This window comes from Hippoglossus stenolepis, chromosome 2, assembly GCF_022539355.2.
Source record: "Hippoglossus stenolepis isolate QCI-W04-F060 chromosome 2, HSTE1.2, whole genome shotgun sequence".
Classification (NCBI taxonomy): Eukaryota; Metazoa; Chordata; class Actinopteri; order Pleuronectiformes; family Pleuronectidae; genus Hippoglossus; species Hippoglossus stenolepis.
This window is the reverse complement of record NC_061484.1, coordinates 28,937,548-28,953,136: the sequence shown is the minus strand read 5'-3', so window position 1 is coordinate 28,953,136 and position 15,589 is coordinate 28,937,548. Positions and strand designations below refer to the sequence as shown.

General features: G+C 41.1%; 1 protein-coding gene across 1 annotated transcript; it reads left to right on the top strand.

The window, feature by feature from the left end:
• Positions 1 to 432: 432 nt before the first annotated feature.
• Positions 433 to 15,211, top strand: LOC118098929 (sialoadhesin-like; the record flags this gene model as incomplete). The annotated part of the gene is made up of 8 exons (XM_047341662.1): positions 433 to 490; positions 11,268 to 11,624; positions 11,715 to 11,942; positions 12,695 to 13,036; positions 13,125 to 13,328; positions 13,688 to 13,945; positions 14,053 to 14,313; positions 15,123 to 15,211. Coding segments are annotated over exons 1-8 (1,794 nt in total), but the record flags the coding sequence as incomplete, so codon positions are not given.
• Positions 15,212 to 15,589: the final 378 nt, after the last annotated feature.

Genomic DNA, 15,589 nt, shown 5'->3' with positions numbered 1-15,589 from the left:
TAGTAGCAGTTTATTTCCAATTCAATTTTAAATCTTTCTTTCAATTGTCTTTTTCATGTCAATCTTTGTTGCATCTTAATGAGACACTGAACAGATGAGATTAAAAACAGCCCAGTTTCTCTCAAGTCTCCTTAAATTTGTCTTTCTTGTGTCAGTGAGATGTTGTGATGTGGATGATACAGGTTGGTATGAACAGCAACTAAGTTGTTTCTCCTGCTTGTACAAGCGACAGTTTAATCCTGTACCTTCTGTCTCCCAGCATGCATGTAAGTGTAAAGAGGAAGGAAGGTGGGTATGTTTCAACAGTTTGACCTCTCAGACTCTTCTGTATTTGTAGGTAAACGTGTCTGTGATGTGACTGAGTTTCATCTTGTGCAAAATTATTTATCTGTGGACATTTTTATTGTTTGAAGTCACAGGCAGGCAGCAGCTACTATGAGTGTAACTGCGGCAGCGAGTGGATTTGTTGTCCTTCTTCTCACTGTGACAGGTACTGTGCGTCTGCATTCATGTTTCCTCTATTTTTTCGGACTTCTGATTCACCTAGAGTGAGTTTGAGAAAAGAAGTAAAAATATAAATGAACCATTCATTCATTTTCAGATCACCACCTGTAAAGTGATGCAGAAGAAAATATGAATGAATTATCATCAGTATTAATTTTGTCCTCTTTGTTTAGAAGTTTATATCGTCTAGAGCAGGGATGCCAGGTTGCGGCCCGCAGGCCGGGCCAATGTTGGCTACGTCATCCGGCCCGCGGGTGATAAGGAAGAATATATTTTTATTTTATTTTTATCAAATTTATTTTTTTTAATTTTTAATTTGCCGTGGAATCACCGTCAGTTGGTCTGTTGCTGCTGCCCGCCTCAGCTGCCTTTGGCGATGATTCTGATCGAGATATCGTTATCAAAAAGAGGAAGGTCGACACTGAAGGTTGCATCTTTCAGGATAGATGGAAAGAAAAGTATTTCTTTTGGGAAGTAGGAGGCAAACCCGTGTGTCTTATTTTATTCTCAACAAGTGGCTGTAGCAAGGAGTACAACATCAAGCAGCACTCACGAGACCCACGCCGAAATACGGCGAGTACACACAGAAACCGGACTCAAAAGCTAAACGAGCTAGCATCATCGCTACAGAAACAGCAAGCCGTGTTCTCCAAATGTCGGGAATCACCTGCGAAGGTTCGTTTTATTTTTATACATATTGTAACGAACTGATAGTTGAGTTATGTTCTGTTTGACTGCTATGTGGTTGTTATGACTTATGTTCAGCTAAGTACACTGTGTTGAATAAGTACTGAGATGTCCTGAGGTCAGTGAACAGGTCAAGGGGTGGGACATGTGACAGTTCTTGACCCAATGGCTGTCAGGGTTGTGTGGGATGACAGGCTCTCATTGGCTGGTTTGTTGGCAGGTCAGGGTGAATGAGGAAATTGGAGGAGAAGACGAGTGTTGATGTTAGGAGTGAAGACATAGGAATAAGGAAGTGGACATGTTCATGTTAGCTTTAATAAAGTTACAAATATGAAGAAGTTCCGTGTCGTCTGTGAAGCGGGGACGTTACAATATCTTCTTCAACTCTTGAATTATTTTTACTGCACCGTTTCTGGAAGAGGTGTCTCGATTTCGTTGTACCTATAATGACTGGCAAAGTTAATGTGCCTCCATCTGTTGTTAAACCGATTTAATGTTTTTAGATAGCTCATATTTGGCTATTTTTCAAGAACCTTTTTGTTTATTAATTCCTACTGGATATTCAATCACATGGCTATTGTTGGACTACTTTATTCTGGCGGCTTACTTTCTGGCAGCAGCTCGTTTGACCTGCTTGGCTGGCCTAACAATTGGCCTAATTATGCATTGACGTGTTTTTCATGTGCAAGCCTTCATCAAATATAATAAAAGTAATTAACGGTTACACTTGTGTTATTTATAGGAAATGTGTTTTGTTGCTTTCCTAGTCTATTTGTGCATTTTCTAATTTATAAATGTAGTATTACTTGCATGTATAGGAAAATGTTACGTTTTAGAGGGTAACTGTCTCCTGCTTTAGGCTGTTCTATGTAATTGTAGGCCTCATTGTGAGAGCTATTTGGAGTGCCAATGCAATTTTCTTATTGATGTGTAGGCCTTCATGAATAATTTCAAATAGCCTACCTATCCACGTGTTGAGTCAGTGTTTGGCCTTTTCAGTCCGAAAGTGGAATCCGGCCTCCTGAGGTCTCACTTGAAAAAAATCTGGCCCCCTGTCCAATTTCACCCTGGCATCCCTGGTCTAGAGTCTGAAATGTTATTATTATTATTATTATTATTATTATTATTATTATTATTATTATTATTATTATCATCATGACTGAGTCCCTCTCCTCTCGATGCAGGAATTGTCATCAGTGTGTGGAGTCATCAGTTGAAATGCTATGGAATGCTGCTCATGGAAATGTGTTTCTTTTCTACTGCAAAGTAAAAAGTAAACTAAGTGTTCTCTGGTGTCGTTATGAATCTGATTCTCTGTGTTACAGTGGTACAGTGTGAGAATATGGCTGGGATATGAGTTACACTTCTACTGAGATCTGTGCCTTCAGAGGATCAACAGTGGACAATTAACATGCCTACACATACCCATCCACATTTAATAACCATGATACTACAGTTTAGGAAACTTTCTGGTTCATTCAAGAGAGTAATAGGTTACGTTGGTCAGGACTGATCCGGAGTATTCAGTCGTGTGGAGTATCTCTGTGAAAACAACAAGTGCACTCTGAGAATCTCTAACCTGACAGAGGGCGACTCAGCTGTGTACAAGTTCAGGTTGCAACAAACCAACCTACTGGGAGTTTTACTGGTTCAGCTGGAGTCACTCTGTCTGTCACAGGTAACATTTACATCTGAACATTCATTCATTTATTTCCTACATCTTGTTTGGTTCCTTGAGTGTGTCTGTGCGCACCTATGCATGTGTGTGTTGTCAGTTTGGACTAAAATGAATTTCATATTCTCACACACAGATTTGCATGTGCAGGTGAGCAGATCAGTGAAGGTGACTCTTATAACCATGCAGAGCTCAGGTGTCCAGAGCAGTTGTCGTCTTCTGATAATCTGAACTACGTCTGGTACAAGAATCAACAGAAGGAGATTGAAGGAGCATCTTATACAGATTATTTTGATTCTACAGACAGAGTTTCGCAACATTTAGGGACACCAAGGATTTTCGCTCTCCCGTGTGTGAGTTTAATCTACAGTATTTCACTAACAGCACCATCTGCTGGAGTATTTGAGATAATGCATTGTACCATAACTACATGTCTTGAAATACTTTTCCCATGGGCACATATAACTCTTGGGGGATACTACTGTCCGGTACTGACAAACTAGTGTGGTACTAGTACTAGTATTCAGCTTGTGTAAATAAGTTGAAGACATGACTGCTCCCCCAGAAGTGAAGCCAAAGCATTGTGATGCAGCCCCCTGGTAGCTGGCTGCGAAGTATAGAACATCATCCTGTCTCCCATGTTAGTGGATGGAACATGGACAATATAAAAAGTCAAAATACATTTTTTCTCAAAGATGGTTTATGTCATTTTGGAAAGTCGTTCTTATCACCTCTATTGTTCATGTTTCTCATAAGTTTGGTTTTAATTAGTTATTTGATGAAATGAAAGTAGATTAAACTTCATGATTGACAGCTGAAGCTGACTCAGAGTTAGTCGAGCTCATGTATGGCGGGACCTTGTGTGTACTGTAAGCTCCATCTCCCAGATCACTACTGTGCAGACTGTGGTTCCAAATGTGAAAGATGGCAGCGTTGGTATCCAGGATATTTTGCAGCTCATTTCTGGAGAGTGGGAGGAGATGGAGTGTGTCGTCCATCTTGGTCGACTCTGCATAAAAGACACCCAGATCATTTCCTCATATTGGCCAGTTTGCTCCATTATAAGGCTTAACTTCTACAAGGAATCCCCCTCATATTCCTCACCTCCAACAGTGTGTTTCTCCCTCACACTGAAGTCTAGGGAACTTCCTGGGTTTTTGTGAACTGAAAGTTTTTCCTCATCTGGCATCGTCATCATCTTAAAATGAAACCTGCTGACTGGTGATTCTGGAAAATACATGGAGTTAGTTTTATAAATGTATAAGTTTATCTTCTGATTCTCTGATGTGCTCTGTGTTACAGTGGTATGGAGTCAGAATAGCTGGGATGTGAGTTACCTTCTACTGAGATCTGTACCTTCAGAGGATCAGTAGTGGACATTAACTGTACCTACACATACCCATCAAGTGGAATTACCGTGTTACTACAGTTCAGGAAACTTTCTGGTTCATTCAAGAGAGTAATGGGATTCACGTTGATCTAAGGACGATCCGGGTATTCAGGTCGTGTGGAATATCTCTGTAGAGCAACAAGTGCACTCTGAGAATCTCTAACCCTGAGAGAGAGCGACTCAGCTGTGTACAAGTTCAGGTTCACAACAAACCAAACTACTGGGTTTAACTGGTTCAGCTAGAGTCACTCTGTCTGTCACAGGTAACATTTTCATTAGAGTCAGTTTGGAAATGTTAGTGTGTATGTTGAAATAGAATAACATGTTTGTTCACAGCCCCTCAGCTCCAGGTACATGTGAGGAGATCAACAGCCAATCCATATTCTACCTGGACAGAGCTGACCTGTCACAGCAGGTCTCAGCTCCTGATCATCTTTCCTACGTTTGGTACAATAACAATGAACTTGTTGAATGAAAAAAATACTTTCACCTCAACACTTTAATGCTGAGAAACAGCTATCACTGTGCTATAGAAAGGACAATACTCCTTCTCCTACATTTGTGTGAGTTTCGCCTCCTCCTTGAAGCTACAATAATGTATGGAAATAATTTTAAATTTAAACTTTAAACAAATAATACAGAGTGTTTTGATTGTATTCTCCTCCTGTGTGTTAATATAAACTATCCTTCCAGGTCTCCAAAGGTTCCCACTGTCAGTGAGTCCTCTGGTGAGATCATGGAGGCAGCTCAGTGACTCTGACCTGCAGCAGTGATGCTAATAACCCAGCAGCTAATTACACCTGGTCAGGAGGACGAGGACTCACCAAAAGCATCAGGATGATCTTCATCATCACTGATATCACAGCTGAACATGGTGGGAAATTATCAGTGTAGAGGCCCAGAACACGGGGCGTAGTAAGGCCACCTTACATCTGACTGTTGGAGCAGGTGATTTGCTTAATCTGACTTTTACAGCCTACACCCCCTCCTTTTTCATTGCACAGAACCTTAAACCATCAATACTCAGGATTTCCAGATGTGTGTCGCTGTATATTATCATATTGCACATGAACAATACTGACTGACCAACAGCATCACCTGGCAAACTGACTATTGAGGTCGTCAGCTGAGAATCATGAAGCACCTGACACAATAACTAGGTCAACAATTTTATTGCAAATAATTTTTCTGGACGATTAGAGTACAGTAAGTGAAAATATGTAAATATGGGTCGTTTGACTTCTGCCCCATAAATATTCACAGTCAGACCATCAGCAGCACAAAGAGGAATCCACCCAGCGTCAGTTAAAACATCCATAAAGCTTTCTGCCATCCTCAGTAAACTTGAAGATATTCCAGCCGCTGTGCACATTCACGTGGCCGGGCAAACAGCTCTCAGCAGACAGACAGTAGGTAAACAAACCACTGCTCCTGTGCACACGTCACGCATACACCTCCCAGCAGGGCAGTGGCTCATTAACAGTTACAGAGACACGTCCACAAGCAGAGCCACTCTGAACAGGGCTCTTCACACGTTTATTGAGAGAAACTGTCTTTATATTCCAGACAGAACATCGAGACAGGTTTCGCAAACATGACAAAAGTTCTTTTTGTAAATGTTTCGTCCTGCCTTTGAGTATTGTGATTCATGAAATGATAAAGTAAAAGTTATTTCATCATAGTTTCACCTGGATCATTGAGATCAGCACTCATTGGATCAGCATGCAGTTTCCTCGCTGTGACTCTCCTCTCCGTGTTCCTACTGATCAGGTGAGCAAATCTGTTCCACTAAAGCTTTATGCAGTGGGTCTGAAAATCTGTCCTGTTAAATTAAATCAACTCAATTATTATGTATATTGTTTGTTATTTGGTTCAATTGATCAGAAGAAAAGAGAAACTCTCAACAATCTGCTGATCCTGAGGACAGACTTGACCACGGTGAGCAGGTGAGACACAGTTCAGCGTCAATCCTTTCAAACGCCACTATTTCTCACGTCAAACCCTTTTCTCTGTCATGTAGAATTAAAAACTAGTTATTAAAATCCTGATCAAAACTGCCATTGTAAAACAATCATCTGGTGTTTAATTACCTTCACAGTAATCTATCCATTGAAGCAAATTTCTGAGTGTTATAATTTTCTGTGCTGTGCGGTTTTGTTAAACAGTTTTGTGAACTATGACACTTGATGCTATCTAAGTTTGTTGATTTGTAACATGCTGCTTTAAATCTTGTCAAAGTTTGTGAAGATTGTATTGATTGGTTCAGATATCTTTAGTGTGGAGCACTGTAATGTGGAGCAGATCACCATTGGGTGTGGCTGTGTAACACATTGGATTTTGCGTTGTTCTGTCTGAGACTAAATTATTGAGACTGCTGTTCGTAGTCTGTGTCGTTAGGGAAAAAATAAAGTCGTGTTGGCTCGTGTGGATGCAGCTCTATAATTAAGGGAATTAGTCCCACAGGCAGTCGTGTTCTTTCATATCTGTATTTAGTGATTCTGTTGCCCTTTTACGTGAATTTAGGGTAATTGTGTTACGAGTTTGGAGAGATAAGCTGTGTGGCATTGAGTGTCGGTGGGTAGTGTGATTGCATCGGCGAGACGGAGGTTGTGTGCACTCGTTGCTGGTAGGAACAAGACTGAGAAGAAGGGAGTTAAGGGTGTGGCCTATCCCCCTTCCTTCTAAACTCCTTCTAGTTACTGTGAGCCTGACTTTTCTTTTAAGTACCTCTGTGTCTATAGACACACAGTTATTAAGTGTTACTAATTAAATGATACACACTATACACCCAAAATATAGTGCTAAAGTTTTATCAATGATTTGCTGACAGATAGTTTTGGGGTCTAGGGATTATATTGTGTGTGGCTCGACCTCTAATTAAATGATGTTGCACAGCTTGTTTTGGCTTGACTTGGCTGATACCTTAGAACATCCAGCTCCCAGATGTAGTCTTATCTGGACACAACCGTGTGAAAAAGCGCCGCAATGGCTCACATACACACTAAGTGAGAAGTTTGTAGTGTTAGTGTTTTGGGAATTCAACCTACCAGAAGACCTTCCCTCCTTTTGGTTTTTAGTAGAACCACATGTTTCCTGTCCTTGAAACACGTCTGGTGTAGAAGGAGGCACTTTAATTAAATCCAATAGCTGCTATAGTTGGACTCTGCGTTGTCCATACTGCCACATGTACAAGATTCAAAAGCAAATTTGTGTTTGCAGTGTCTACCCAATCAGTCTGAGAAAACTGTGACCTTCACTAACTGCCAGTGTCCACTTCATGAAGAGTCAGACGGATCTGTCTCCCTCCAACGTCGGATCAGCTGAACCCAGCAAACACAGGGGCGGAGGAGGTTGCGTGCGCTTCTGTCAACTTTAACAGGTCTGCCCCGAGGTGAGCAGCTCTTCATTCAGGACCATTATCCCCACTCCACTAACACCACAAAACATCATAAATAGAGATATATCTATAAAGTGTTTGTTTACACTTTCATTTTTCTTATTTTGTTTAAAAATGTGTATTTGTTAAAGGAGACATATTCTGCTCATATTCAGTTTGATCATTTTAATTAGTGTTGTGACTTTTAAAATGTTTAATGTTCAGAAAACATCACTTTCCTCCATTTCTATTTACTTGCAGCTCCTCTTTTCAGCCTCTGTCTCAGCCTTATTTAGTTTAACTCCTGTCTCTTCAGAGCCCCACTCCTGATAATGCCCATTTCTCTGATTGGTCACCCGGCCCACTCTGTTTAGCGATTGGTTAACCACTTCTGTGCGTGTAGAAATCCTCCACTCTCACTTTGCAGGGACACATTCAATCTCAAATCATTTCTTATGATTTAACTAGCATTTCCCATTGGTGAAAGACGACATGTTTATTTGAACCGTGTGCAGCGGGCTCTTGTTTGGTGGGTGTGTCAGAGGTGTTCCCCAATCAGCAGCGACTGTTTTAAAAAGACATTGACACAATGGATTCTAAGGATTCTCTACAGATGCTGGTGTTAGAAGCTGCTGCTCAGACAGCAGAGCAGAGACTGTGACATTCAGCCTGTATTCGGCATTCAACAGCGTTTTAACCCACATCATCTACCTCGAGATGTTTTTTTCCACGAAGCAACGAAGAATGACCTCACGCTAACATTGATGCAACATGTAACACAAGGTGTTCAGCACCACTGTTTACGTTTAAATACTAACATGCTACGTTTGCCTACAGCCCTGGCTTCTGCCGATGATGCAGAGTGCGGGCGGGACTACTGGTGAGGTGTTTCAGGAGCACCATGTCTGTGGGAGCAGAAGACTTTCGTTTACAGGAGAAAGGAGCTCAGACTTTGGGCTTTGCTTTTGCAGAACTTTGAAACTCAATATATCCTTTAATGCTACGTCTCCACTGACCTCCTGATCATTGTTGTTTGATCTCCTTTCAGAACCAGAGGTCAGGACACTGGAGAGGATCCAGCTTTGCATTGTACAGCACAGTCAAAAAACCTCCTGCTGTTTAGACCGTCTGGAAATCACCTTAGTCGATGGAAATATCTCAACAGCTGCTGGATGGATTTGAATAGAAGTTCATAGAACTGTTCATGGTCCCCACAGGATAGATCGCCTTTGGTGACAGTCGGAACTCCAGCATCATTGTTGAAGTGAATGTTTCAGTTTTAAGTGACTTGTCTTGACAGCTAATGGATAAATTCACTTCGGTATTTCGACTTTTATCAAATATATCAGCAACTTGTGAAGTTGTTAAAAACATACATTTGGCCTGAATGAAAAATATCAAACATTTATAACTTGCAGCTTCAAACATGAAATATCTGCGGTGTGTGAATGATCGACAAACTGTAAACTTGTAATTAACTTTTTCTATTCATAAAATAATCCAAAGCAAACATTAGTAGTTAATTTAATTGTAACACCAACAACACACCCTAGATGGTAATGAAATAGTTTTCTTGTCTGATAAAACCACAGAGGATTATTAAGCTTTCATACTCCTGTTTCTACACCTATTGTTTCCAGCGTTTCCATCATCAGCCGATCAGGAGTTGTACTCATTTCCTCTGAGGACTGGAGGGGACCACGTCTCATGTGGATGTGAGCTGCTACTTACGTGATGAACGCCTTGAATTTGATAAATTAACTGATGAATTACTGACACCAGATGAGCTGTGTTGCCTCTGGTGTCTGTTCAAAGTTTGCATCAGGCCCATTGATTTCCCTTTAGTGTTTTGTGGTATTTCTCATCACGTGTTAAACACGTGAAGAAGGAGTTAGGTGTCTTTAATCACCATGTTTTGCAAAGGCGGCCATTTTCACTCTGGCGTCTCTCAGGGTGTGAAGCTCAGATGTTTATTTGCGAACAGAATAATGTTGTACTGCTGTAGTCCAGGTTCATGAGTTATGCAAAAAAGATTATATGTTATCACTTATTCTTCATTAGGATTATTGATTCATCATTATAATAATATTAGTTTTAGTAATTTTAGTAACATAATTAGTTTTATTTTGCTGCACCTTTAGAGGAGACTGATGTAAATTATACTTTTTCTTTTTCTTCACAACCATTATTCATATTTATAGTCTTGTTAATTTAATTTGTTGTTCACTCACAACTTCCTCTTTTCTAACTTTGTGATGCTACAGTTTGCAACAAGCAGATTTTCTTTAGGGATCATAAAAGTTGTTTTATTCTCTTCATATATTTTAACATTTAATGTGAAGCTCATTTGTTCTAATTTTGCTTTTGATTTGAAACTCTTCGTATATTTTAATCTCACTTACAGTAGCTGTAATGGCAGTTTATTTTCAGTTCAATTTTAAATCTTTCTTTAATTTGTCTTTTCATGTCAATCTTTATTGCATCACCCAATAGAGACACTGAACAGATGGGATAAAACAATGATTTCCTCTCAAGTCTCCTTAAATTTGTCTTTCTTGTGTCAGCTGAGATGTTGTGATGTGGATTACAGGTTTGGGTATGAACGCTTGGCTGATTTGTTTCTCACACTTGTACAAGCGACAGTTTAATCCTAACACCTTCTGTCTCAGCATGCACATACTCAAGTGTAAGAGGAAGGAAGGTGGGTATATTTAACAGTTTGACTTTCTCAGACTCTTCTGTGTTGTAGGTAAGCGTGTCTGTGATGTGACCCCAGAGTTCATCTTGTGCAAATTATTTGTCATGGACATTTTTGATTGTTTGAAAGTCACAGGCGAAACGCTTCTATGAAGTGTAACTGCACAGCTTGTGAGTGGATTTGTTATAACTGTCTCACTGCTGACGGGTACTGTCGTCTACATCATGTTTCCTCCTAATTTTTACACTCGGACTTCGAGTTACTGAAGTGAGTTTGAGAAAGAAATAAAAATAAATGAACCATTCATTCATTTTCAGATCACCACCTGTAAAGTGATGCGAAAGAAAATATATGAATGAATTATCATCAATCAAATAATTGTGTCTTTATTTAGGTTTATATCGTCTAGAGCTCAAAATATTAAAGAGTCTGCAACTTATTATTATTATTATCTCGATGCAGGAGTTGTCATCAGTGTGTGGAGTCATCAGTTGAAATGCTATGGAATGCTACTCATGGAAATGTGTCTCTGTGCCGGTGACACCCAGTGACCTCAGGCATCTTGTTTTCAGGTCGTCTCGTTGTCTGATTCTTGTGAACGCAATATCTCAAGATCCCTTTGAGGGAATTTCTTCAAATTTGGAACAAATGTTCATCACTTGGACTCAAAGATGAACTGATGATGTTTTGGTGGTTGAAGGTCAAGGTCACAGTGGCCTCATGAAACATGTTTTTGGCCTCTCGATCATGATATTTCTTGTCTGCCTTTGGAGAATTTCATCAAAATTTTAGTTAAAGATGAACTAATCACATTTCAAAGCTCACATGTCACAGTGACCTCATATGATTCTGGAAAAAGGAACACAGACTGAAAATGCTCTGGTTGGTGGAGGCATCCTACAGCAGGGTGGTAATTCTAGTTTGTGCTGTGTTACAGTGGTGCAGGGTGCGGATGGCTGGAGAGTGAGGTGCACTCCTACTCAGATCTGTGCTGTAAAAGGATCGAAGGTGCAAATACGCTGCTCCTACTGGCACCCATCCAGAATAGATGACCTTGATGTTGCAGTGGAGCAAAGGTTCTGGTTTACTAAAGGGCAGGATAGTGAACCTGTGGATCTGAGAGCAGCCTCTGAGTACACAGGGCGTGTGCAGTATCACTGTGGAAACAAGGCCTGCACTCTGACCATCACAGACCTGAGAGACAGCGACTCGGATGTGTACCAGTTCAGGTTCATAACAAACCAACCTACTGGGAGATTTACTGGTTCAACTGGAGTCTCCTTGTCTGTCACAGGTAACATTTCAGTTGGAAACAGTGAATCTATGGTTTGTTTATGTGGACAGCTCTGTCTAAAATGATGTGTGTGTTTCTTTACTTACACAGGTGTCCAGGTGATCAGCACAGAATTATCAGATTGCAGGAGGGAGGACTGTTCAAGGTCACGTGTGGAGTGTCAAACCAGTTGTCCTCCAACTCCCAGTCCGTCCTACATCTGGTACAAGAACGGACAAAAGACATCGGAACAAAAATCTTATAGCGCCTCCTTTTATTCAACAGACAGCATTTCCTGTGCTGTGAGAGGCCACGAGGATTTCCCCTCTGCTCCAGTGTGTGAGTTTACTTCTTCCAATGACCAATGATGTTCTGCTCTTTTAACCTTCTTAGCTAATACACTGACTAGAGTCCGAAATGGATTTGAGGGCTGATGCAGAGTAAAAGAAAATCTGACACATCAGCTGACATATCATATATTAAAAGAACATTGTCATTGATTCCTAAGATGTTTGTTATCAAACCTTTATGATAAATATTCTGCAGTTGAACAATGAATTTGAATGAGTCCAAACTAGAGTGGCAGTAGTAGTAGAGCACATTCCTCCACCAAGGCCCAACAGTCCATTCAATTCAATCAAGCTGCTCCATATTTCACACACTCCTCGATATCACTCCTCTAAATATGTCGGATCTTTTCCATCAAGATCCATGAATTTGATTCTGGGAAAACGTGGACATTTTGAAAAACATGATCTTGCAATGCTAAAGAAAATAAAACTTAAATCCTGGATCTGCACCAAAATCTTTCCAGTAATTGTTGCGTAATTGTGCAACCACACCAACCAGCCAACGGACTGGGGTGAAAACATAACCTCTGGGTGGAGGTGATGAAAGCAAATCACAAATACAACCACATATGTAGAGCTGGAATTCAAAACGTCATCGTCTTTACTGTAAAGCTAAATGTAGCATCTTTCCTGCATTGTTTATTTCCTGACATGGGAAACAGCCATCTGTGAATTATTGTTAAATGCAGCAGTAAAGATTATAGTTGTCATGGTGATAGTCAAAAGGTTTTTGTTTTTCAGGTGTCCATGGAAATTCATGCGACAGAGTGAATTACATCGACAGGAACATCTGTGCCTTTAAAGGCTCATCAGTGGACATCTCTTGCAGTTACAGCAGTCACTATGATCCTATCACTAAGTTCTGGTTCGTTGCTGAGCAGCTGTATCGCCCTCGAGCTGTGGACTTACTCAAAGACCCAGAGTTCACACATCGTGTTCAGGTCCTTGAACCAGAGCGAGGGCGCTCCACTCTGAGAATAATGAACCTGAGACTGAGTGATTCAGCCCAGTATCGCTTCACATTCAAATCACAGAGGTCTGAATGGGAGAGAAGTTTCCCTGGCACAACTCTGACTGTCACAGGTACTGAGGAACACTAAGTCACTGTGTTGTTCAGTGGTTCTCAACCTGGGGTCCCACAGCTGCTTCTATGTGTGTTTCCTGTTGACAGATCCAGATGTTCAGGTGATCTGGTCTCCGATTGGTCCAACACTGACTTGTCACAGCAGCTGTCTTCTCTCTGGTCGTCCCTCCTTTGTCTGGTACAAGAATGGAACAGAAATTCACGGGGAAACGTCTCCAACTTTCAGGGGATTCCTTCACCCTGAAAACAGCTATTCCTGTGCTTATGAGCTTCACCACTCGTCCCCTGTGTGTGAGTTGACTCCAAAATGTCTCGTGTGGAAACTTGAAAGGTTGAGCCTGGTGATTTTCTATATTTTAATAATTGTGAAAAAAAAATCCAAATTCAAATGTATGTGAACAGGACACATGCAAATCCCACTCAGTGATTCCCAAGACAGAGGTGACGTGTTCAGTTTTGTGAAGTCTGTATTTAATACAAACAATAATTACTTGGTAAAACTACTAAACACTAAAGGGGGCCTTCCTGTGTCCAAAGGTAAATCAAACACTCTTCTAAAGATGCTGAGAACCAGGGACGGCTGCAAACTATTAAAAGACTATATTCTATAAAGCCACATTCTCATGTAAAGATCTGTTTATATCCTGCAGATGCTCCGAAGGTTCCTTTAGTGCAGCTGAGTCAACCTGGAGACATTCTGAAGGGCAGCTCGGTGTCTCTGACCTGCAGCAGTGATGCTAACCCACCCCCTGCATACGCCTGGTACAAAAAGAACCAGACTTTGCTCAACAGAGCAGCTCAGCTGGTTTTCAGCTCCATCCCGTTGTCTGACTCTGGAGAATATTACTGCACAGCTGAGAATGCGCTGGGGAAGACAGCGTCTAAACGTGTCTTAATAAATGTGAAATGTGAGTAAATATTTTTGAAATATTCAAAAGCCGAGAGGTTTTGCAGATCTTCAAAATTCCAGATGCTGCAACACTCTTCAAATCCATTAAAATCCATGTAAATCCAGATGCTCCACAGTCCTCCTCTGTGTCAGTGAGTCCCTCTGGTGAGATCATGGAGGGCAGCTCGGTGACTCTGACCTGCAGCAGTGATGCTAACCCAGCAGCTAATTACACCTGGTACAAGGAGAACCGAACTCTGCTTCAAGGACCAGAGGGCGTTTATCGTCTCTCCTCCATCAGCTCTGGGGACAGCGGGGTCTACTCCTGCAAGTCTGAGAATCAGTACGGACGGATCAACTCCACGTCTCTACACTTAGACGTCCAGTGTGAGTAGAAAACATCCACATATCCATGAAACCCAGCACTGTCTCGCAATCTTACAGAAAGTTCCTGGGTCCGCCCCCTTATCTGGATTCACACCAAACTTTCCTGAGTTCTTCCCTGACCCGTACCTCATCCTACCTTCAAGTTTCATGCTAATCGACTCAGTAGTTTTTGTGTAATCTTGCTTAAAATCAACAACCAACAAACAAACGGACTGGGGTGAAAACATCTGTTGTTGCATAGCTACACTATATGACGTCATTTTCTAAACTCATAGTGACGACATTCCCACCATATGATCATAGATTATTTTTCAATGTATATAAGCTTCAGGTCGTCTCTATAGTCCTATTAGAGGCAGGAATACAGCAGATAGGCAGTTTTAAGGATGCTTGATGTAAATCTCTAACTTTTTTGTGACATTACTTATAAGTCATCGATCCATTATATGATGGGGAATAATGTTCTGATCAGTATATGATTTAGTCTCTCTGCTATTTGTGGAAATATCTTGGAAAATGCGTCTTTTGGGTCAAATCTTTGCTCATCTTGACCTCTGACCTTTGACCGATCAGCTGCAAAAGTTAATATTCAGTAAGTTTGGTTCATGTGTTGAGTTATTTTGTACATTCACACACACGGGCTGAAAACAAAACCCTCAGTACCTGCTTCTGTCTGTGCTGGCGCCCCGGGTTAATAATGATCATCTATATTTAAGTAGCACTTATCAAAACCAGAGATAGAAAAGTTCTTCACTTTGGTTAATGAATATTTCTGAGTTGATTTCATGATCTTGCATGTTTTACACCAGACGCTCCAAAGCCTCCCTCTGTGTCAGTGAGTCCCTCTGGTGAGATCATGAAGGGCAGCTCGGTGACTCTGACCTGCAGCAGTGATGCTAACCCAGCAGCTAATTACACCTGGTCCAAGGAGGACGAGGACTCACCAAAAGCATCAGGACAAATCTTCACCCTCACTAATATCACAGCTGAACATGGTGGAAATTATCAGTGTGAGGCCCAGAACACACAAGGACGTAGTAAGGCCACCTTACATCTGACTGTTGGAGCAGGTGAGTCATGTGAAGTCCTAACACCTTTAAAGGTTCTGGAGCTGTGTATTGACTTCAGCCATTCTTTGTCCTTTACATTTTAAATGTGTGCAGATATGGGTCGTTTGACTTCTGCCCCATAAATATTCACAGTCAGACCATCAGCAGCACAAAGAGGAATCCACCCAGCGTCAGTTAAAACATCCATAAAGCTTTCACCATCCTCA